The 25,222-nt window shown below is 40.9% G+C and overlaps 1 protein-coding gene across 8 annotated transcripts in view; it reads right to left on the reverse strand.

Moving 5' to 3' along the window:
* Positions 1-238: 238 nt before the first annotated feature.
* The window catches only part of SLC15A2 (solute carrier family 15 member 2), an 82,905-nt gene continuing 57,921 nt past the window's right edge, over positions 239-25,222 (reverse strand). For all 8 annotated transcript variants that reach the window (XM_077320478.1, XM_077320481.1, XM_077320479.1 and 5 more), the window contains 6 exons: positions 25,159-25,205; positions 17,770-17,871; positions 15,439-15,541; positions 12,908-13,054; positions 7,865-7,969; positions 239-2,314 (listed from right to left, as the gene is read on the reverse strand). In XM_077320478.1, the coding sequence (XP_077176593.1) occupies positions 2,138-2,314; positions 7,865-7,969; positions 12,908-13,054; positions 15,439-15,541; positions 17,770-17,871; positions 25,159-25,205 (681 nt within the window). In that variant the 3' untranslated portion in view covers positions 239-2,137. The remainder of the gene's footprint in view (positions 2,315-7,864; positions 7,970-12,907; positions 13,055-15,438; positions 15,542-17,769; positions 17,872-25,158; positions 25,206-25,222) is intronic.

The following is a 25,222-nucleotide window of genomic DNA, read 5'->3' on the forward strand; positions in this document are numbered from 1 at the left end:
AGATCTATTTCTCTGTGCTATAGATTTATTTTTAATCCCACTGTCCTGTAAAAATAATTGAGGAGACAAACGGTAAGTGAGGTTTCTTTTGTTCCTGGGTAAGCACCCATGGACCATACAGTGGTTTTCCATTGGCCACGATGAGTAGTACCCGTTCCAGAATTGTTTCAATAGCACAATAATTGTACATATTACACACATGCTTTCTTTTCTGATACATAATTTGTACATACCAATATTGTTTTTCAAACAGTCCTTTATTAAAGATTTGTTTGACTGACACAAAGATAGGTCACAGTCCACATGAGTGTTTCAGGGTTAGAATAGTTCTAGAGTAGTAAAATTGGCTCTCATATAAGGCTTTTATTTATAGAATTGTATGGCTATATTCAGTGGCTTAGGAGCCATGTGAGGTTCTTCTGAGCACTGTGCTCCAATATGGCACCCGCTCCATTTTCCAGGGAAGTGGGCAAGTCCCTTGCTTAATGGTACTTGTGGCTGGCAAGTGGTTCCCATCTTGAAACAGCAGCTAGTGGGGAAATGGGAAGGCTGGAAGCCATCCCTGAGGCACAGGGATTATATATATATATATAATCTCATTACAGTCTAATATGCAAGGTAGTTAAAATGAGGGAGTGACATTTGGCAAGCTTTGCTTCATTTTTTAAAAAGCTGTTGTTAGATAAAGTGCTTAACAATGCTTGGGATTGTACAAAAATTAACAATAAAATAGGCTGTGCCCACAAGCTTAGTATCTAAAGGTAAAGGAAATATATATTAGGAAATCAAGGAAAGGTAACCTGAGGAAAGGTCAATTGGTAATCCCAAGGAAAACACAAAATTCCATATTAAGAGATGAACTACTAATTTTAAAATGTTACAAAGTATTTTATGACATTAACAAACAGGGTACTATGCCTAGGGTCCTACATATTCAAATTACTCCCTCACAACACAAACTCAATCAACAGGAAAAGTTGGCATATTGGTTTAGCCTTTCCTACCATCTTAGTTCTCTGTATACATGATAGTGCTTTCGTGGTATAGCACAGCATGTCGCACTTAGTCCCCATGTGTGTCCTCCTGAAGTCGTATTGTCTAGGAAGGGCTGTACCACATGTTTCTAAATGTGTAGCTCAGCACTGGGTAGAAACATACATGCACCAGACCCCTGCCCAGCATGGCATAAGAAAAAGAACTTTTGTGAGCAGACTGAGTTCTCTATATTTCCCTGTTCCAGTTACAGTTTTCATGCCCATCTCCCGTGCATTGGTTTCAGGGCCGTATTATGGCTTTCATAGGCATTAGGCACTTTTGCTTTCATGGGCTCCTTCCATCATAATAATATCAAGATTATGTATGTCAATAATGGCCTTACATTTAAAAATAGAATTATTAAAATTTATTTTGATATTACTTTAAATACTTCAACATTCTGTTTGGCAAAATGTAATGGATTTTTGGGGACCCTAAAGGTTTCATTATTTTCTGATGATGTGAGGGAGGAGGGATTAAAACTGAAAAGTCCATTTTCTGATTTCAAAATAAATTATAACATTTCCATGGGCCTTTAAAAGTATTGTGGGCCCTAGGCACTGTGCCTACTGGATAAGTTGCCCCTGGCAGGTTTTTTGGACACTATGTGAGTTTTAAAAATCAGTGGAGACTCCTGGTTAGGAGGAGATCTGAGGAATCCTGTAAAAAAAAAAAAAACAGCAACCTGGGAAGAAGTATACACCCCCTGTGGCTTTGGTGTGCCAGTAGTAGCCCAATAATGGGGACACAGAACAAGTGGAGGAAAAAGTAATTTAAGCAAAACATCTTTTGACTATTTCATATTTTCTTTTAACTTGTAGGACTGGAAAGTACTTTAGTTGATGCCTTACTCATTTGTTCTTCAGCATTTTTGTTTGTTCACTCTTTCTAGGGCTTCAGTTAAATATAAAGCTGAAAGAACTATTCGTAATAACCGATGTGGGCAGACGACATAGGCACATTTAAAACTACATTACATTTATCCTGAATATTGCTATTTCAGCTATATTCTGGGGAAAACAGCAAAAAGTCCATTTCCTAATTATAGTTTTGTCATTTTTTAGAAGGCCGTTAAAATGTCTCTTCAGTGTCCATAGCTATCTTATAGCTTTGTTTTTTTCGCTGTAAGGCCAGTCATGTTTATATTGCTTGCTGAATCTTGTTTTCTGTCTTTATCAATTAGGTCTTCTGTGTTGGTACTGTGGTAAAAATATCCCATGATGGAGAAGATGACACTCACAACTAAGACAAGTGCAGCAAATAAGGCAAACTCAGCCCACTAGAAAGAGAGGGGGAAAAAAAGATAATTACATATTTTATTTATCAAGGTAAATTTGAAACACTCTGATAGCCCTAACAAAGTTCCCAAACAGATGAATAAGTCAGACCTGGGCAGAGTCTGCACTTACTTTGTTTATTCCATTGTCAATCCTGTTGAATTTAGATCGCTTTGAACTCAGATCTTCCTCTCCCCCCCCCTCCCCATTGAAACAGGAAAGTCTTCTGCACGTGGTTAGGGTAGTTCAAAAGGGGGGGGAGCCAAGCCTATTTCTTTCTTTTCTTGAAGGAAGGGGTTGGGGGAGAGGAGCCAGGCAGGGAGCCTCTTTCTTTTCTTGAAGAGGTGGGAGAGAAGATTGAAAAAGGCAGAGGAGGGAGGAAAAATCCAGGACCAACAGAAATTGAGAGAAATTAGGGGCTTCTCCTTTAAGGCAAGCTTGTCACATGACCAGGTGTGGCCTATCAGAGGTTCTCTACCATGGAGCTTGGTTTCCCAATACAGATTTTAAAATATATTGAGCATTAAAAGCACTCCAAGATATCGCACAATAAAGATAGGGTCACTCCGGATCAATCCTTCTTGCTGCAGAAGGAAAATTTAAATCACCCAAAATACAAACGGAAATCACATTCTGTGTAGAGGGCAGGGACTGAATCGATCTGGGGTTGGAATAAAAGCTCCGTGCAGTGGCCACGAAATTCTGTCCGTTTCTACAGGGTTAACAATACAGTCCTATGTACATTTATGCTAAAGCAGGCTCCATCAAGTTTAGTGGAGCTCACGGTGACTCTAGTAAGTGTGTTTAAACAGCCTAACAGGACAATCTCAAAGGCCAATTCTGCATGAGTGGAAAGGCCGAGAGGATGGTCATATGGAAATAGGGCAAATCCCTAATTTCATATGATGTTTCCACCAGGCCACCGCCCTCCCAGTCCTGGCATGGATCAGATCCCTGAAGCCCTGGGTTAAGGGAATTCAGATTCCTCAGAGTTCCCTTAGCCTACTGCGGGGGCCAACGGGGCCTGTCCTGTGGCAGGCCTGCATGGACAGGGAAGAGTTGAGCCTGCAAGGTCAACTCTTCCCTGCCCTGCAGTAGGCCAGAGGGGGCATAAAATGCCCTCCTTGGCTTTGCGGCATTTTGCCGCACTACGGGGTGGACTGAGATTTATTTTTATTGTGAAAAATAAGAACTCCCACACACACACAAACACACTTCCAATGCAACAGAATGAATCTACTACTGCTGTGTTTCCCGGGGGGACACATTTCAGTGCCAGAACAGATCCAGTGCTGAAATGTATCCCCTGTGTTGGCACAGACTACTGCGGAGCATGCAGCTCTGTAGCAATGTACTGGTGGTGGCCCAGCACGGCCACCACCTGGCAGAATCACCCAAGCAGAATTAACAGCCTTCTAAGCCAACTGGCTTCAATGGACTTAGAAAAGTGCAACTCTGTTTAGGAGTGCACAATAAGTGTGTTGGAATTTCTCCACACAGTCAGAAATTCTTGCTGTATTTTATGGCAAGCCTCAGGAAAAGGCCTCAGTCTCTATGCCCTGAGTAGTCACATTCCAGGGTAACTGGCTAGCTTCTATGTGAAATAGGTTGCTGGTTTTCATAGACCACTGGTCTGATCCAGGAGGACTCTTATGTTCTTAAATCCACTTGTAAATGGGAGTAGACAATTTTGAGTTGGTAGCCGCATTGATAAACACATAATTACCTAATGGTTTGCCACTGATAGATCATCTAAACACTTTATCACATATCTGGGCTGATTCATTTATTATTATTATTATTATTATTATTATTATTATTATTATTATTATTATTATTATTATTATTTCCCGCCTCTCCGTATAGGCTTGAGGCGGGTTCCAGCAGTCTCAACTAGGATTGTGCAAAGGAATCCCGATTTGGTTAGATTCAGGTTCAGATGAACCTAATTCAGAACGATTTGAATCGATTCAGATAAATTTGGAGCCATCTGAATCGATTTGGAGCCAATGCGAGGCAATGGAGTCATTGACTTGCATCGGAAATCCTTCCCCCGTCTTTCCCAGGGGCTGAGGGGAGGGGGTGTAATTTGCACCCATGAAACGTTTTGGGCAGCTCAGGGAGGGTCTTCCCTGACTCAGGGGTCCCATCGTAGGGGCTCCCAAAGAGGGTGACACCATTTCTCATAAACTTTAATGGCGGGGAAAATATTTTCAGCAGGTTAATTTCCAATTTCCTGGTTAAGTAACCTACTGAAATTATTTTTCCCACCATTAAAGTCTATGGGAAATGGTGTCACCCTCTATGAGAGCAGGACCCCCTGGTCCAATCTTCTTGAAATTTGCAGGGGAGCTCGGGGGGGGGGGTCTTCTCTGAGTCCCCTGCAAGTTTCAGGAATATTGCACCAGGGGGTCCCATCCTAGGGGCTCCCAACGACCATTTCCCATAGAAGTCTATGAGGAACCAAGTTAAAACCAAAGAATCTAACTCTCAATTATATCCAATGGAGCGCATAAGGGTATCCTCTTTGGGAGCCCCTAGGATTGGGCCCCTTGGTCTAATCTTCTTGAGACTTCTTGCAGGGAAGTCAGGGAAGACCCTCCCTGAGCTCCCCAAGAAGTTTCAGGCGTGCAACGTACATCCCCTCCCCCCCAGCCCCCAAGAATGGTGGGGAAAAAACAGAAGCAGCCAGGAAGCCGCAGCAGCCACGAGACTGCAAATGGCTTGGCGATTCAGCCAAATCAATTAGTTTCGGCCATGATCTCTTCGATTTGGCCATTTTAAAAGTAGCAATGGTCCAATTCGGACCGTTTTTATTAGGGAACGTCCGAATCGGCACCGATTTGGCCGATTCATCTGTTTCCGAATCCGAACCACACATCCCTAGTCTCAACCCCATTAAAATCCCCATTAAAAGACTTTAAAAAATACCAACAAGATGGCAAAAATCCTTTAACTTCATTTAACCTTTCAGTACATGGTAGCTAGTTACAAATTCTGTTTATTTCCTTTGTTTTAGTTTCCATTGAATACTAATCAGCTCCCAATGCAGCCAGTCCCTTATGTGACTCCAACTTAGATATGGGAAAAAACAGGAAAAACCCATTTCTCATCCCCTATTTTTTAAAGGCCTTTTTTCATTTTTTGCAATGGAAAAAAATGGAAGAAATTGTGGGGGGCACTGATAAAACTGCTATTGATTATTTTCTCTTTTAGAATGCATGAAATGCTTTTAAAGACCAGGTAGGCATGCCATAGACATACACAGTTCTTAAATTCAAGATGTGCTTCTGCACCTAGAAAACTACTGAAACTTCATGAAGTACATGAAGGAACATAGAGGGCTTTCATTGCTTTTCAAAAGGTGTATGTCTTGTACCATCCTTCTGACCTGGCACTGATCTTTTCAACTCCCTCAAACCACAGCAGCACATTTACCCACAAAGTGGACAAAAAGTAGTTTATTGCTCAACTTGGAGAAGGGAGAAAAACCATGAAAGGAGGTTGAGTAGAAAATTCCATAAATATGTCTAATATTGCAATTTTATATGCTGAGTTATAAATCATGCATTTTATGTTGTTAAAGCAGGAAATTTATTTTGGGTCTGATAGGACAGCAAATATTACATATATTTCAATTCTTCCCAAATTTTTGTGTTTTTTTCCTAGAAAAAATGGAAGAGAGTCTTTCCCCTCCCCCACAGCTTCAAAATTTCCAGAAATGTCACTCCAATTGCAATATGCAAGATTTATTTTTGGCATGCCACCATAAGAATTATTTTTAGTGATTTTATCCTGTTATAATACCAGATGATGAATGCAGTCACTGACTAGGCCTACAGATTTTCAAGTAGCACATATAGGACTGTCAAATAGTTTCCCTATTAATACTATATGTATCTTTAGAAGTGCTGAGATCATACTTGCATATGCCTGGAAACACAGAAATCTTAGAAAAAGGAGCAGAATGCTGTTCTCTTGAAAAATGGCACACCACATCAGAGCATTAAGTCAACCAGCTACCATGGCCCCTCAGGCCCAGATCACCTCACAATGGTTATACTTTATCAGTTTTAGCCTCAGATAGTCCACCATGTGGAGAAGTTGTTAATGTGTGAAAAAACAACAGGTTTCCTCAGTGCAGTATCAAGAGGTGGAATTACTGCATGAACTAGAATTGCATACATATTTTAGTATCTGAGTACTGCAGTTCTGATTCTTGCTGCAGAAAATTTGGGAGTGCTGTGAGACTGTACCAGTTGTTACAATTGCATGTGGCAGGGCAGGCAGAGACTTCCTTGGTGTAATCTTGAAGTACATAAGAATGTCACTGCTGCACATATAAAGTGGTCCTTGGCTTCAAATTAAATTTAGTTTAGTTCTTTTCAATTACACACATTTATTATTACTGGTACAGATTGTAACTACACATTGCTCAGCAAAATGCCCTGGCATTGGGGGGGGGGCGGTAGTCATTAATTTGGAAGTGAGGACACTAAATGGAAGGGATGGACCACTGGTGTGATCCATGGGGGCTCTTTGTAATGGCGGGGAGGCAATATGGTATTAGTCTTCAAATTAAGTCAGCCATTGTTTCACAATCTAACATATCACTGTTGTGACAGGAAGAAAAGCAATAACTCATTTATGTTACCCTGTGGACAGGTGGGATGCAAATGTTATTAATAAGTATATTAATAATAATAATAAATAATGTAATAATAATTAATGGGTATCCAACCACCTGTGAACCTTGTAAAGCAGGGCTTTTTATTGCAGCCCACTGAGTCCTGGGATCAGCAGATCTCAAGGCACAGCATAGAAGGCAAGGTGGGGTTCTGCAGTGAGAGGGGGAAATAAGTGGAAATAGACATCCTTCTTCTTAAATACACTTTAAGCCTTTGGAACTACAAGATTGGAAACATGTTAATGTGTTCAGGCAGCACCCAGTCAAGACAAGGTCTTAGTCACGTGAGCAGTTTATTAAGTAGGGGCATGTGGGAGTCCTAAATCAGCCTAAGTTATTCAAGCCCTTCAACAAAGAGAAACCCTGGGTACATTGCCAATAACAATAGATTCCATGCTTTGTTCCAGTTATCAAGCATATATTTTTTAAAAATTCTAACTTTAATCTGCTCCAGACCATCCCCACCATAACAGATGCCAGTTTCTGGCAGAGTGGTGTAGTGGTTAGGAGCGCTGTCTTCTAGTTTGAGAGAAGGGTTTGATTCCCCGCTCCCCCACATGCAACCAGCTGGATGACCTTGGGCTCACCACAGCACTGATAAAGCTGTTCTGACTGAGCAGTGATATCAGGGCTCTTTCAGCCTCACCCACCTCACAGGGTGTTTGTTGTGGGGAGAGGAAAGGGATGGCGATTGTAAGCCACTTTGAGCCTCCTTCGGGTAGGGAAAAGTGGCATATGAGAACCAACTCTTCTTCTTTTTTTAAAAGGGGCAGCAGACATTGTGGAATTCCCTTAATGGAATTCCCTGCAAGTGTTCCCAGTATCCCCCGTACTAGTGCTGTCAATAATACATTCACTGTCATACCTGTTTCAGAGGGGCAGCCTGGGCAACAATGAGCACAATAGCATTTCCAAAGGCTACAGTCAATAACCAGCCTGCTTGTAGCACTGACTTCATGCTGACAGGAGCCTGAAAAAAAAAGGGGGGGGGGAGAAAGAGAAGTGGTAAATACAGTCCAGACACTGGGAAATTCATTCGTTCGTTCGTTCGTTCGTTCGTTCATTCGTTCATTCATTCATACCCTGCCTTTTCTTCACAACAGGAACAAAAATCTGATTACAACATTCTTCAGTCCTGAATAACCTGGTGGGGTAGGCTGGCCTGAGAGGACTCAGTGAGCTTTGGTGGTAGGGCGGGAAATTGAATGTGGATCTCTCAATTCTAGCCCCACTATATCCCACTCCATTTTGTTTCCTCAACATAAGTAAGTTCAAAAAGATGCTAAACAAAATATTACGTTTGTTTATTAAAGCATTCCAAATTAACTTTGATGACATGTTTCGAATATTACGTTTGAGGGTTTTCAACTGCCTCAATTAAAGAATATCTGTACTTGCAATGTGACAGGCAAAGATATTTGCAGCAAAACCCCTTCTGGTGCTGAAATTCACACAAGTACAAATGCACAGTACTTGGATATTTTTTTGGATGCTTTAGGATGTTTTCGGCTGATCCTGCGTTGAGCTGGGGGTTGGACTAGATGGCCTGTATGGCCCCTTCCAACTCTACAATTCTATGATTCTATATTCACCTCTGGATGAGTTACCACAAAATTGATTTTATTTTAATTTCATTTTAGTCCTATTTTTAAAAGCACTATGTCTAAGGTGAATTGATATAGAAGTTCTGTCTGAGATTTTTGATTGACTGTATCTCAATCACATGTGACTGGCACAAATGATCCAATGGATGTGGCTGATCAATTCCAGGCCTTCCTGAATGAGGCAAATTGTTTAGATCCCTTCCAATCTGGTTTCAGGTCTGGTTATGAGACTGAAACAGCCTTGTTCACACTGGTGGATTACTTTCACCAGATGTTGGACAGAGGGAGTGTGACTCTGTTGATTCTCTTGGACTTCTCAGCAGCTTCCAATACAACTGGTTCTTGTATCCTTTTGAACCCCCTTCCTGAACTTGGAGGCTCAGTTCTGCTGTGTTTCTGGTCCTACTTGGAAGGTAGGTTTCAGAAGGTGGTGCTGGGCAACTGCTGTTCAGTTCCTTGTCCTTTAGTCTATGGGATCCCACAAGATTCCATCTTGTCCCCTGTGCTTTTTAACATTTATATGAAATTGCTGGATGAAGCCAATTGGAGATTTCGCCTGGGTTGTCACTAATATGTAGATGACACATCTCTCTCTTACTTCCAGCTACTCCCCAGAATGCTGTAAAAACTCTGAAGCAGTGCCAGCAAACAGTTTTGGAGTGAACATGGGCTAATAAACTGAAGTTTAGTCCTGAGAAGTTGGAAGTGCCATGGATGGGCAGAAGGGCAGAGTCTGCACTTACTTTCTTTATTCCATTGTCAATCCTGTTGAATTCAGATCGCTTTGAAGTCGGGTCTTCCTCTCCCCCCTCCTCCCCATTGAAACAGGAAAGTCTTTTGCACATGGTTAGGGAGGCTCAGAAGGTGGGGGGGGGGCTCTTTCTTTCTTTTCTTGAAGCCTCTTTCTTTCTTTTCTTGAATGGGGGGGGGGGGGAGAAGCCAAGCAGTGAGCCTCTTTCTTTTCTTGGATGGGAGGGGGAGAGGATCGAAAAAGGCAGGAGGGAGGAAAAATCCAGGACCGACCGAAGTTGAGAGAAGTTAGGGGCTTCTCCTTTAAGGCAAGCGTGTCACATGACCAGGTGTAGCCTATCAGAGGTTCTCTACCATGGAGCGTTCTTTATTCAGGATTAACAGCAGTCTCAGATATGGCACAATAAAGGTAGGGTCACTCCGGATCAATCCTTCTTGCTGCAGAAGGAGAATTAAAATCGCCCAAAATCCAAACTGAAATCAAATTCTGTGTAGAGGGCAGGGACTGAATCGATCTGGGGTTGGAATAAATGCTCCGTGCAGTTTACACCAAGGAAAGGCAAAGGGCTTTTTTTTTGTTTATTAGCAAAGCTCTTTCTCCAGGAAAATTCACCTATCCCCTTCTGTTGATTTCCTGTGCTAACAGTTGAAGACTTTTGTGCATATGCTTGGCATTCTTCAATGATCTTCCTTCCTAACCCATGTTTTCTGTTTTGCATGTATTTTAATTGTTTTTATGTTTATTTTAGCTCCGGCTTTTAACTCTTTTGTTCTAATGAGGCATATTTGGAAGAGGGGGTTTCCTTTAATGTTTTTATAATTTAAGGACTAGGGGTTGTGCCATTTCCCTCTGTAGATGATTGGATTGTTACAGCTCCCTCCCAGGAACTCATGAGGACTCATTTGAATGTGATCCTCTATACTTGCATGAAATTTGGCTTATTAGTTAATTGGGAGAAATCTTGCTGGTAGCTTTCCCACTTGGTTCAGTTTATTGAGGCTCCCCTAGATTCCCTGGAGGTGAGAGCTTTCTTACTCCTAGATAGGCTTATGCTTTTCTATGAAAAAGGTGACAGTCTATCAAGTTTATCCATTGCCTAGTAGGCCTTATGGCATCTACCATGGGTGTCATTCCCCTGACTAGACTGCACATGTGTGGCCTCCAGTTATGTTTTATTAGGAAGTATGACCCTCTCCTCCTGGGTGCTGTTTTTCCATTCCCAAAGTTTGAAGTTTCTTAATTTGGTGGACCAAAGATGCTAATCTTTTCACAGGAGTCAGAATTTTCCTCAGGGCTACCCATATAGCAGGAGTCCTGAGTACTATGGCCAACAACCTAAGCAGAGTTTATCAATCACATGGTCAATTCAGCCCAGATATCTTCAGGGAATTTCTGAGATATGGGGAAACCCTCAGGTGGGTACCCCTCTTTGCCATGTATGAGACAAGGAAGGCACAGGATTTTGTTCCCTAGCAGGCAGTGGTCCGTTTCATTGGCAGATGCATTCCAAATCTCTTTGTCAGGGACTTGTTCTGCACCTTCCCTTCATTTCCCCTCTTGAGCAGGGTTATTGAGAAACTGGTAGGAGAGGGTTCAGATTGTGTTCTGATAGCCACACCACATCTGGTTTTCTGAGCACCTCCATCTTGTGGGGCTGGAGTACATCACCCTTCTGTCTGCCTTGGATTTGCTGAGGCAGGGGCACTTATTCTGCACCACAATGTGTCCATCTTACACCCCATGGAGGGGAGGATATGGCCCATGTCAGCCCAATATGACTTCTTTGTTGAGGTTCTAAGGAAAAGATTTGAGGGAGCCCAAGGCCCAGGCAAATATGCTCTCCATTATTTTTCTGTTCACGTTGCTACAAGCCTCATATATTTCTAGACCTTAAGGTTTAAAGGGATTATTCAGAGTTACTTAGTATACCAGAACTATAGATTTTCTTCTCACACAATAAATTGTAGGTCAGCTATATTAAACTGAGATAGCCAAAGCTAATTTTTCCATTTACTCATGGAACCTTTAATATTGTCCCAGAGGGTAATTGCTCCCAGAGCACTTGTGCAGAGCACATTTCCTATCTACTTGATCTAATTTATACTCAACACCATTGTTTCTCATTATACTTTATCTTCCATCCCTATGATAAATGAATGTTCGTATGAAGCCACATATCTTCTTCCCGTTATATACTTTTAGACTTGGATTAAATTGCCTTTGTTTTGGGAAATGATTTTCTCAAGCCAAACCTTTGAATCGTTGTTGCTGGGGGGGGGGGGCTCTTTCTTAGTCCTTCTCTTCATTTCATTTCATTTTTTTAAAAAATCATGGTTAGGTATAAAATGTCAGCACAAGAAGCAACAATAATTTCACTTGTGCTCTTTGGATTACTACTATTATGGTACTGTTTCTGTTTCCCTGGTAAGATCTTGTATAAATTGAATGAAACTGAGTGGGCCTTTAAGAGAAAATATGGTAGGATCCCACATGGAGAATAGCACAGTGCTGCAATAGGAAATATGGGAATACCAAGGAATATAAAAAAGGTCTAGGGGATGGAAGTATTGTTGAACAACATGGCCAAAGATGAGCTGACCTACTGTCCCCTTTGCCTGGAGCAGTACAAGGGAGTGGAAGATGAGGGAGACACATTTTCTGAAGCTTACATTTACTTGAAGAGAATCCAGTTTTGTCCATAACATTTCCTCCCGTGTCTACCAAGACTGGAGTGAGTTTGATCCCCTAATGTAGCCCTGGATATAGTCTATAGGTTCAAGTTCACAAGTATATTCATTCAATCAAACATTTTCGTCATCGAAATCCACAACAAACCAAATCTTGCAGTCTAAAATGCTGAACAAGTTTGGGTTTTAACATAAATATCTTGTGTATTTTTAAACACATGACCCACACTACTCTAATTACACTGTGGTAGTCCTAGTCACTGTGATGGTTGTAATAACAAAAGTAGAACTTTGGTTCTACCCTCCCATTCAAGGGTTGGCAGGGTCATCACTCACATATGCCAGGTTGCTAACATAGGGCCCCCTCACACCAGCCTTTTGTGTCAAGATGATCTTGCAAATCCAACATTATTGGATTTAATTTACTGTTCATCTCTGCCACTTTCAGGTCTGGTTTACATATGCAGAAGAACGAGACAGTAGAATGTTAAGGCCCTTAAATGGACTGTACCACTTCATATTCAGGTGTTAGAGTCTAGTTTTGAATGCTCCTTTCCTTTAAGAAACTCCTTGACATGGAAAACTAGCATAGTTGGAGCAAAGGTTCTCTCCCCTTTGCTTAATGAGTTGTCCTTCTTTTCTCAGGGAGGTTTTTTTTACATAGGAAACATTCCAAAACATAGCCTAATGTGGTACGATGCACTCTATTACCTCATCTTTTAGCACCTTATTCCACTTCATTCTCTTTCATGTGTAAATTAGGCATTAGTGACACATCTACTAAAATGTGAGTATGTCCTCCCGTTCACCTATTCCTGCCAGTTTTCAAATATTTTCTTCTGTGCACTAAGTTCCATGTATGTTACCTGAGAATAGGAGAAAGAAAGTCCTGTAATGGAGAATATCACTTCCCCAGCTGATATTAATATGTACTGTGGAATCTGCCAAGCTATATGTATATTATTAGCTGATATGTCTTCTAACTTCCGTGCTTCAGGCAAACTTGCAGAATTCTAAATTAAGGAGGAAAGATGACAAATTAATTACTGATGCCATACACAGCCTGTATTTAATTCAGGTGAATACAGATGATTGTATCATCTGATGACTGAAACAACTGGCCTTCTGAGCCTAGTAAACAACAATGAATTCTGTTGGTGTACTAAAATAAAGTCACAATAAAAGCATCAGCAAACTTTGCTTTTACCAGAAGGTGCTGGTGTGGTTTACGAGATGCATTTAATCACCATAAAGGGAGAGACAACAAGAAGGCATGTTTTAGAAGACTAAAAGGAACTAATGGTAATTATGTGCATTACTCATTGGACTATGGAGAAATGTCTCAAACACCTTCAAAAGGAAGTTGACATTAACAAAAGCTTAAGCATAGGAAATAATGATCCCAGTGATTTACATACTGCATTTTGGCCACATTACGGCACCCGTATGCATCACTCACAATGCACAATAGATCTGGATGCCAAACAAAGCATAAGATTTATTACAACAGACAGCCTGGAAAGGATCAGTCATTTAGTCAATGGGAAGAAGAATAGGTATATAATAAAAGCAAAGATATTTCCAACAACAACAAACATCAAAATAGGGCAAGAGAAGTACCATAAATGGCAGTTGCTTTAGCATCTTGATAGGTACAAATGTACAAATGTATTCTTCATGCAGTGCATGTTTAATTGAATTATGTTGGCTTTTGATCTACCATAGCTATGATCCCAATCTAGTACATAATTATTTGGGAGATCAAGGGTATACCATATTATGCAAGTTACAGCAAATGCATATTTGTAAACTGCATGTAGATATTTACTGGGATGAGTAGGGAACTACTTTCCTATTTCCATTGTCTGTTCAGTGTGTTTACAATCCAGGAGAAGACATGATTGGGCACAGTCCCAATCATGTATACTTGCCACACACACACACCACACAACAAAGCAGGGAAGGGGGACTCTGTGGCTGAGCCTCACCTACAAGCTATTCTGCAGTTGAAGCTGGCAGCATCCCTTCCCTTCTTGGGCCCACACATGCTGAGGAAGAGGCCTTTTGAGGCAGTGAGGAAGAGTGGGACATGGGTAGGAGGTCAGCACAGGGAATCCTTGCACAGAGCACTGTCCCATGTTCCAGAGCACTGGATGAGCCTGGGGTTGTCCCATTCTGATAGGCGCCTTTAAAAGGCAGGACCCATGGCAGCTGAGGAAGAAGGGCAAGGCTTTTTTTCATTGCCAGGAAGAAGTGTAGTAATGTAATAGGAGGGGTAGGACTCAGTGAAGGACCAGACACAAAGCAAGCAGTAGGGCACTGGGATTCCAATATGGTACATCAAATATTATCAAATATTATAATATAATAAACAGACTTAGATTGTTCTTCTGAATTGAAGTTTCTAATTGAAATCAATTTGAGTATGCATTCATTACATTGGTCAAATATATTCTTGTTATACATTTACTGATTATTTTTGAATAATCACTAATTATAAAAGGTAAAGGTATCCCCTGTGCAAGCACCGGGTCATGTCTGACCCTTGGGGTGACGCCCTCTAGCGTTTTCTTGGCAGACTCAATACGGGGTGGTTTGCCAGTGCCTTCCCCAGTCATTACTGTTTACCCCCCAGCAAGCTGGGTACTCATTTTACCGACCTCGGAAGGATGGAAGGCTGAGTCCCCCTTGAGCCGGCTGCTGGGATTGAACTCCCAGCCTCATGGGCAGAGCTTTCAGACTGCATGTCTGCTGCCTTGCCACTCTGCGCCACAAGAGGCTCTAATCACTAATTATACTTTTGTATATTTTCTAAGAATTTATGTTCCTTGATATAGCTACCAAGTGAAATGCGTTGGGATTTATTTAGAATTCTGGATATTAAAGAATCAACTACAGTTTGAAGACTCCCTGGAAGTATGTTTATTATTATATTGTAATATTTGATTTGATGTACCATAATGGAATCCCAGTGCCCTATTGCTTGCTTTGGGAAGAAGTGTAGGCAAGATGACTGAGGCACCTCCAGCAGCCCACCTTGAAAGGACACTGGAGGGCATGGCATACACCTTTTTTCTCTTCATATTAAGCAATGCTTAATCTGTACCAATCTGTACCACCCTAAACAGAGTTACATACTTCTAGGTTCACTGACTTCAATGGGTGCAACTCTGTTTAGGATGGCATAGTAAAACCAGTGTGTGCTTGCAGCTAATTTGCTAATTACTTTTTATTTGTTTTTGAATTTTACCAAATCTGTATACATACATACGTGTGTGCGTGTGTATCCTTCAGTGGTTTAATTCTAGTGGGTGCTGGGACATAAGGCAGCATTTTTAGTAGTCAAGAGATCAAGGCTAGAATGTCAACAGTACCTAAAATTCAAAGATCAACTTACATTCCTTATTATAACAACAGTATACAAAGCTCCAGAATCAAGCAGGCCAATGTGCAAGGTGGATTCTTCTCCTGTTTCAGTTTGGCATCTCACATTGTTGTATCTAGATAGGAAGAGGAAACACAACAGATCCTTGTTATCCTTTCATAGTCAAAAAGCCCAAGACATTCACAAATATCTTCAGTTGATTTAGGGCAGCCTTTCTCAACTTTTTTACCATTAAGAAGACCCTGAAACATTCTTCAGGCTTTAAGAAACCCCAGAGTTGGTGCAATTGTGCAGGATATGGTTAGGAAGCATAACGATGTACACGCCCGTCTATGGCCCCTCCTACCCCCATCTCCAGGATCATCATTGGCTATTATTGGGTGGGGCACACAGGTTGACATAACCATATATGGTCATATCACCTGATAAACACATTTCAAAAATATATTGAAAATTAATTAAATCCCACCCATTCAGGAAACTCTTCCAGGGCTGACAAGAAATGCCAGGGTTGCACAAAACCTTGGTTCAAAAAGCCTGAATTAGGGTAATGACCCATGATCCCAGTTCTTGCTAAATACTGCACACTACTAGTATTCTAACTTTAAGAGATATATTTCTGGGAATAAGTAAAGGACATTGATCAGAATAGATCTTACACTGAATAATAAATGGCTAGCACTGGGTTGGCTTCACTGCAGTGACCTTGCAAAATCTACTTAAGGATCCACCTTTCCCACACATACTAGGACACTAACTAGCAAGATGAAGCATGCAGTTGGCATGAAGGCTATACTTCAGTGGCAGGATCCACCTTTCCCACACATACTAGGACACTAACTAGCAAGATGAAGCATGCAGTTGGCATAAAGGCCATACTTCAGTGGCAGAGACTGTGTTTGGCATGTAAAATTTCACCAGTTCAGTCCCTGACACCTTAAGATTAAAGATCTGTGTGAGTAGGGACAACAGAAGGCCACCATCAGCTGGTGTAGATAGTATTAGGCTGCAAGGGCTTTTGGCTTGACTCAGTAGAGACAGCAAAGATCCTTCCAAATGCTGTTTCATGTGCAGTTTGTCGACTCTATGTATCTCTTTTTCAAATACACAGTGGTTGTGGTAAAAAAGAGCACCAGGAGAATGAACAAGAAATCATACTGGTGCGTGTCTTTGCTCTTTCCTTGCCAGCAAGGATTCTGAGTAGTAGCACGTGTCCCTTCAGAAGAGCTTGTATTTTGGATGGATAAAACAAGAGCCAAACAGGACGGTTTCAAAGTGAATACTAGAACAGAACAAGAAACCTTTCCTAAGGCAAACAATAAACCTTATGAAATCAAAAATAAGAGCAGTCTCTTCTTGTGTATTCTTTCTTTGCTTATTCTTTATTTGTCAGGACTTCTACAAGAATAGCTTCCTGGTAATGTCTGTTTTCAATGGAAAACAACTTTCCTCATGCTCTCCCCGTACTGTCAAGAGCTGTTGGCCATTTGTATATGATTACTAAGAAGGTTTAAAACAAGCTGTTGGATAGTGATCCACTGCATTAAGAAAACTGACCTTTTGGATGGATAAAGCAGAGAAGAGCCACTGTGAATTGCGATGAATGATCTGTTCTTCTCCTCATCAATGGTGAAGCTGACCTGAGGTGAGCTAGGACTGGGTGGATAGCTGAGCACAGTACTTGGGATGTGCCTGCATGGTGCCTGCATGGAAAGGCCCCAGTCTACAGCTGAATGCAGCAAAAGGTATCACACTTACTACTGCTCGGAAGTATTGTTCCTACACTGCCTAGCAATGATCTGCAATGTCACTTCTGACTGGCTTTCTGGAATGGAACAGGTATGAAGGAAGTTTTCTAATAATTTCTTCCCAGGATCTTCCTTCAACATCGTGCATAATCGGGAATTAGCCCCGCAGCCCTGTCGCCGCCTACCCAGCCCTTCTGCCCCATGCATAATTGGTCTGTGAACATCATTCTTTAAACCAATGGAGTTCTGGCTTCTTGGAGCACTGGCTCTCTGCTAAGTTTCCTTTTCCTACCAACAGCCTCTTGCTGGGTGGGTTATCTGCTGATTGCACATTGGTATTAGAGTGAGTTGATATAATTGATGGGTGTGGATGAAACTGAAAGAACTGATTAAGCAGAAGCCACTTTAAAAGTTTACTTGAACAAGTCAGAAACAATATCAAACATACCTCATTTTCTTTCTTTACCTGTGATGAATGTAACAAAGAATATTTCCAAAAGTGAACTCCCTCTGAAATAGACCTAGAGGTGCCACTGATAGGCTAAGAGGGTAAATGGAGGTCAGTTAAGCAGGAAAAGCTTCACAAAAATCTCACCTTCCTCTCTCCACTATCCAGTAGTCCGAAGCACTGTAACTTTTGACAAACTCTTCTTTGTCAAGAGTGATGTTGACATCTTGAGCCAAAGTATTAATGAATCTATAAGGAAACTTGACTTTATCATGACAGAAAATGAATACAGAGAAATAAAGCATCAGAGATTTTACCGGAGGCATACAATCTATTTGAAGGCAGTTCATCTTAATTTTTATGGCAAGCTTACCAGCCAAAAATACTTCCAATTTATCATTGTTTCCCATAATCATATATGTAACCTCAATACATGCAATGACACAACCTCCTTTCTAGGAGAAGGAAAATGATTGTTGCCATTAATCCTAAGAAATTCAGTAGAATAGAGTGGCTGGGGGGAAGGATAAGCATAACTCTCCTTTATAATTTTGTTTCACAAATAACTCTTTCCTAAACCACTTCAATAGATAGGCACATATTATTTTAAAAGATGCTGCTAACTGCCTGACACAGCAGTGATGATACGAAAACTTATAGCAACAACATTTCAATGTTCAAATACACCATGCCTTTACTATATCAAATATTACTTATTTTGAATATCTTTGGCCACCTCATAACTGAGGGTGTCAAGCAGAAACAATATAACAGTACAATAAAAATCTGTAAAAGTCCAATATTAATAGCAATTAGCAATTATGCCATTTCAAATAAACCTAATAAATTATCATAGCAATAGTAAGCTACTGAAAATTTCACCATATCTAAATCTAAACTGATATGCTTTATATCAATGACAAAAACTCCAGAAGAAGACAGCCTGCAGATAAGGGAGAGGTATCTACATTCTTGGGTATTCCTAGAGTATGCTGAAAAATACTGAATAACGGGCAAATAAAATATCCTCTAAAATGACTTGGTCCTTACTGAAAAATACTTCAAAAGGGATGGAAGGCTGAGACCCCTTCAGAATCATAGAAAGAAAAAAGAGGGCAGGGTGTGGAAACCAGCCACCTAGAGCTTAGACTCTTGATGGGGAGATTTAGAGCTTGGGTTAGGGATTTGTTTGTCTGTTTGTTTTCTAGGCTGCCCCTCTCCAAAATGGTTAGGGGGAGGGGCTTACAACAAGTTCATAGATTAAAAAACCACATATAATAAAAATATATAAAACCCTAAAAATTATCTGTTTAAAAGTTTTTACAATTTCTAAATTGCCCCTCTCCTCTATGATTGGTTATACAACGTGAATTGAATACCCTGAAATAAGATGATGAAGGCAATAAAACCAGCCTCCCCACCCTAAGAAAGCAAAGATCTTTACATACCCCAGGGGACTCTCCAGGCATGCAGAAAACATTTGTTTGCAAATTAGTCCAAAGAAAAACAATCAAAATCTCAAAACCTGGCCTGCTGAGAAACTGGTCTGGTAAATATATATTTTGATTTACTTAATTTATATCTTGCCACTTATACCATGCCCAATGGGGACACAAAATGGCTTATGACATCTTTCTCTCATCCATATCATGTGTTCTAGAAAGGATAAAATATGGAAATATTTGAATGTCAGTTAAAGGGGAAAGGCCAGATGGCAGAGAGGGTATGACAGAACAGCCTGCTTAACCCCTCAGAATTCAGAAAATCCTGGGTGAGTGTGGTAGAATTTCCAAAATGGTTCTCTTTCTCATGATTACTCAAAGGCCTCCATCTTGTATAATCATGACAGGAGTGGTTAAAAAGAAAACCATAATAATTAACATCAGTTAAAATAAGTTGGCTTGAAACTCAACATCAAGAAAACAAAGATCATGGCATCTGGCCCTCTCAAATCCTGGCAAATAGATGGGGAAGAAATGGAGATAGTGACAGATTTTATTTTCCTGGGCTCCAAGATCACTGCAGATGGGGACTGCAGCAAAGAAATTAAAAGACGCTTGCTCCTGGGGAGGAAAGCTATGGCAAATCTAGACAGCATCCTAAAAAGCAGAGATGTCACCCTGCCAACAAAAGTGCGTTTAGTCAAGACTATGGTCTTCCCAGTTGCAATGTATGGCTGCGAAAGTTGGACCATAAGGAATGCCGAGCGTCAAAGAATTGAGGCTTTTGAACTCTGGTGCTGGAGAAGACTCTTGCGAGTCCCTTGGACTGCAAGGCGAATAAACTGGTCAGTCCTAGAGGAGATCAGCCCTGACTGCTCTTTAGAAGGCCAGATCCTGAAGATGAAACTCAAATACTTTGGCCACCTCATGAGAAGGAAGGACTCCCTGGAGAAGAGCCTAATGCTGGGAGCGATTGAGGGCAAAAGAAGAAGGGGACGACAGAGAATGAGGTGGCTGGATGGAGTCACTGAAGCAGTCGGTGCAAGCTTAAATGGACTCCGGGGAATAGTAGAGGACAGGAAGGCCTGGAGGATCATTTTCCATGGGGTCGCGATGGGTCGGACACGACTTCGCACCTAACAACAACAAAATAAGTGAAAAACAAAAACCAGCTAAATAAATGCCTGGGGGGGAATCTTAATCTGATGTCTAAAACTCAGGGGGGTTAGTGCCCAGCAAATGGATGCAGGACAGAAGTTCCATAGACAAGGCACAGTGGACTAACCCCCCCCCCCCAAAAAAAAACCCTGTCTATGTGGGTATCTGACCCATCTTTCTTCTGAAGAAGAAGAAATAAAGAGAAAGGCCTTTTTTCAATAAATAGCTGACAAAATTGTATGGGAGAGATGACAGGAAAAGACCATCTCTATCCTGCTTGTGATTCCTCACAGGGGCATCTCTCTAAATATTCCCTGTGGATGGATGCCAAGCTAGATGAACTGTGAGACTTGTTCAGAAAACCATTCTTATAATATATGGCAGATCTTCATGTGACCTAGAAGAGGAATGCAGACTACAGTCCTTGCTAGCTCCCAGTGCACATGCACCTGATCATTTCAGGATGCCGAACAAGCACATTGTCTGAAAGGGCCAATGCACATATTTTGCAGATTTGGTATTTTGCATTGCAACACTACCTGTGTGTGTGTAGTGAAGCTGCAAATATGCACATTGCTCTTTTCAGACAAAATGGCAATTATACATACTGCGATGATTGCATATAGCTCTCACAGTATGCACAGTTTGAGTGCCAGAAGCATAATGCCTGAAAAGGGCTTCTCAGTCAGATAAACCTTGTACGTGTTTGGTATTCACTCTATTTTTGCAGTCTTGGGCAAGCAGCAAAACCAGAGAGATTATCAACCCCCAGTGCTTGGTGTGCAATTTTTGGCTTGATAGATCATAAACTGTGCTGATATTTGATGATTTGAAATAGACATTCTCCATAAGCTCTTCCTCTAAAAGAGCAAAGTAGAACTAGTAGCTCACCCTAAACCTGAATAATAATTATTAGTGGTTTTTCTTGAATGAGTTCCTCCTTTGTGAACAATTTAGCAATATATATAAATATATGTCTCCTCTGTTTGGGATAATTAAATACATTCCTTTATCTAGTCCATGTTTTCATTTTAGGTAACAAAGCAAAAATGTTTTAGATAAATCTGCAATAGGAACATGCTTTCTGGGAAGAAGCTAGTATTGTGTTTGCACACACAAGGGTCTACATTTAGTCTTTACCAATTAAAGGATTGTTGGACATGGGATGAAGACGAATCTCTAGCTAAGATACTGGAAATCTACTTGTCTGCATATATTGTGGTGGGCTCATTAGAATGTAACTTCTTTCATAATTCCAGTCTGGAATCCAGAACTGCAAAGGGCAGCTAAAGATTAACCTCTCCCTTCTAAGTCTCATGTCCTATGACCTTCCAGACTTCGACTCATATGGGTCATCTTGAGGAAGAGGTGGAGTCGATGCCTGAACCCCAGCATGGGATCCTCTGCATACCACAGAATCTGTTGGGGGGTCAGCAATACTTCCTGAAGAAGCTTGGAAGCCTGTAAAAGAATCTGTACTAACATATGTATTTATTGTCACACTTTTAGCCCACCCTTCCTTGAGGGCTAAGCATGGATTACAAAAATATTAAAAATACAATTCAAACATTTAAGATTTGAGCACTGTTAATTATAAAACATAAAATAACATAAAACACAATAAAATTAAGACTAAATATAAGACAAACTATACAGTTTACCCTATTCTGTCTCCTGTTGGGAGTCTGTTTGATGGAGTCTAGATGGGAAACGGGCAGGGAGGCCAGCTGAAATCAGATGTTTCCCGGGCCTCAATGATAGGCCTGCTGAAACAAACTCTGTTTTACATGCCCTGATGAAACCTGAGAACCCAAAGCATGCTTGTTGCAGCCTTCTTCAGTTCACACTCAGAACTCTGGGTGATCAACCTTTTGAGCTCCATGTTAGAAGGCGCAGTGCCTGCGTTATACAGACAAGCCTCCTTGCTCTTAGCTCTTTTTCTGAGGTGCAGCATGAGTTCCAGGAAGGGATGGAGCCTCAAGGCCAACTACAGGCCTCTTAATTGCTGACTGGACAGCTCCCCTGTAGTTTCAGTCATCCTGCTCTGGATCCTGCCTCTTTTCTGGCTGGACAGCTCCCTTGCCTTTTACCACTTCATAATCTCAGTTTTGGCCAGAACAAGGAATTAGGACTAACAGTGACTGCCAGAAGTCCTAAGGAGTGTTTTTTACTAAAATAAAAATCACTCCCCCCCCCCCGGAAAAAAAACAACAACCCTAAAACATGCCACTGGTTTGGGGGTGGTGATGTTGAATTAGAACAATTTAAAGATATATTCAAATGGGTAGCCGTGTTGGTCTGAAGTAGCACAATAAAATCAGAGTCCAGTAGCACCTTTAAGTCCAACAAAGATTTATTCAAGGCATGAGCTTTTGAGAGGAAGAGTGCTCATGCCTTGAATAAATCTTTGTTTGTTTTAAAGGTGCTACCAGACTCTGATTTTATTGAACAATTTAAAGAATTTTCTTATCTCAGAATCTTATTTGTGTCTAATCTAAACTGGGCTCCACATCAAAACGTAGTGAGAAACAAAATCAAACCCTGTTTTGGGGGTATTGTGACTTTTTTCAAACAAGGGGAAGGAGATCTGTACCAGGGGCTATTTACCCTTGTTACTCCAAAGGTAGTCCCTATAATCTTATATGGAGTGGCAATAGGAAATAAGGCATTGACTTCTCCACTTCCTTAGAAAGTTGCTGAATGCATCCCCTGTGTTGCTGGTGTTGCCTTGTGTATTGAATTTGGTCAGCCATCATTGGAGGCCAGGGCATGGATACTTGCATTTAATAGGTGCTTAAAGTTACTTTTCAGCAACAACAGTTACCTGGCCTTATTAAAGGAGTATTCTTATAATCATCATGGCTTAAGATCATGGAGAAGAAATTGATTTTACCACAGAAGCTATCAAGGAATTGGCGCTTGCTGAATCAGCAGTTACAATTAAAAACAGGCTAGGTTGATTGATTACAATAGTTCATTCTTCGTGGGGGGGGGGGTTCCCAAATACTTCCCTCTGATTCTCTTCCCTCCTATGCTTATCATCTGACCTCACCTGGTCCATTCATTCAACGGGGGTTATGAGAGGTCACATTTTGCATTTCCCTACTCTGGTAGAATTTGCTCTTGCTCCCATGGTGAATATTTTTTCTTATTCCTTTTTACTTTGGGAAATAGGAATTATAAATGAAATTCCAGAATGTTGTACCATTCAAGGTATTGAAATATAGAACTTTTATTGGATAAAGGAGAGGGACTAGGAAAGCAAAACTTAGAGAAATGTTGCTCTATTTCTCCTTGCATAATGTAAAGAAACAAAAATATTAAGGTCAAATGATTAGAGAACTGAACAGACTTTATCTCTTGGTCTGCGGGAATGTTTTATATTGAATTGGGGCTTTGGTTCCCTAGTGGGTATCCTCTGTTTTGTGTACTTTTAATACAACAATAATTAGAACAGGGGGAAATAAACAATGAATTAATTATTGCAATCAGTTAACACATTAACAAATGGCTTAAACATGGATTTTGAGTTTAATCAGGTAGGTACTCTTCAAAAATTGGGTGGAAACATTATTGGTAATAAGCAAGCTGTGTACGAAGTGATAATGAAATAAATTATACAAGTTGTTGTTTAGACAGGGTTGCTTTTTTCTCTTCATGAATATGAAGGAAATTACATTCCACACAATAATATTAATAATATTGATTATTAATGTTATACATATATGACCAAGTTAATCAAATTAAAGCAAGCCAGACACTAATAGTAATAAGAAATAATATTAATATAGCAAACTTCTAGCTTACTGTAGGTGCAACAGGTAAGAATGATTGGTTTGGGTAGGATAAGCATTTTTTCAATTTCATTTCTTGACTATTCTGGAACAAACATTTATTTATTCATTCCCTGCTTTGCCCTCCAATGGGGACTCAAAGCAGCTTCCAACATTATTTTTTCCCTCATCTGTTTCATCCCTACTGCAACCCTGTGAGCCAGGTTAGGCTAGAGAAGATTGGCCAATGACACACAGTAAGTTCCCCCAAAAGAACTAGTATTTGAACCTGGGTCTCCTGTTTCCCGAGCTAAGACTCTCACCAACATACTACACTTGCTGACCCCAATCTACTCTGCATGCCAGGTACAGCACATGCACTATGGCTCACATACAACTGAACCATAATATCTTATTTGTGGAGATTTCTCTGAAAGCCACATTACACATTTGGTGGCAATTGTGTCTGTTGCAACGACACTGGACTGGTGTCCCCATGTGAAACATCTGTCAAGCACTTGTGCAAATTGAAAAGCATCTTGGAGAGTCCTGTTTGGTGATGGCTCCCAAGAATCTGTCTACCTCACCTTTAGGAATAGACGTCTAGTGTCCTTAACCTTTTAGCTATGGGAAATCAGGATAGTCGGTGTTGGCTTAAAGAGGTTGCTCAATGAGTAGAAAGGGCAAAGGGATAAGCCACCATTCAAATGTTGTGACTAAGAGGCAGGGAAACCCCCTCTGCAGCCAGCACTGTGGAGATGTGCAGCAGCTGACTGGCTGGGATTTGCAGCATTCAGTATGAACTACTGACACCCATACACATGCTAGGCTCTCCTAGCCAATCAGCCACTACAACCCTGTCATCCAGTGCTTCCCCATGTCTTTATATCTCCTGCTAGCAAGGGTAGGAGTGGTCCTTTCTACTTCAGTAACTGCACAATAGTAGCAATGTTTTCTTACCCCTTCCTGTGATTCCCATTGTCTTACTAGCTGCTGCTGGGTCTAATTGTAATTAAAATAATTGATACATAAAGCAACCTTCACATGAATATACCAATGAAGTCAAAGTCTAGCTAAACGGGGGGGGGGGGGGGGTGGCTAATGATTTTGGTACAATCAAACGAAAACATCAAAGCAACAAATCACACATAATCAGTCCCCACCTTATTGCTGTCATGCCTTCTGATGGCTTTTCCCTCATGTCTTCAATCTAGAGAGAAACAGACA

The sequence above is a fragment of the Paroedura picta genome, chromosome 2 (genome assembly GCF_049243985.1).
Source record: "Paroedura picta isolate Pp20150507F chromosome 2, Ppicta_v3.0, whole genome shotgun sequence".
NCBI lineage: Eukaryota > Metazoa > Chordata > Lepidosauria > Squamata > Gekkonidae > Paroedura > Paroedura picta.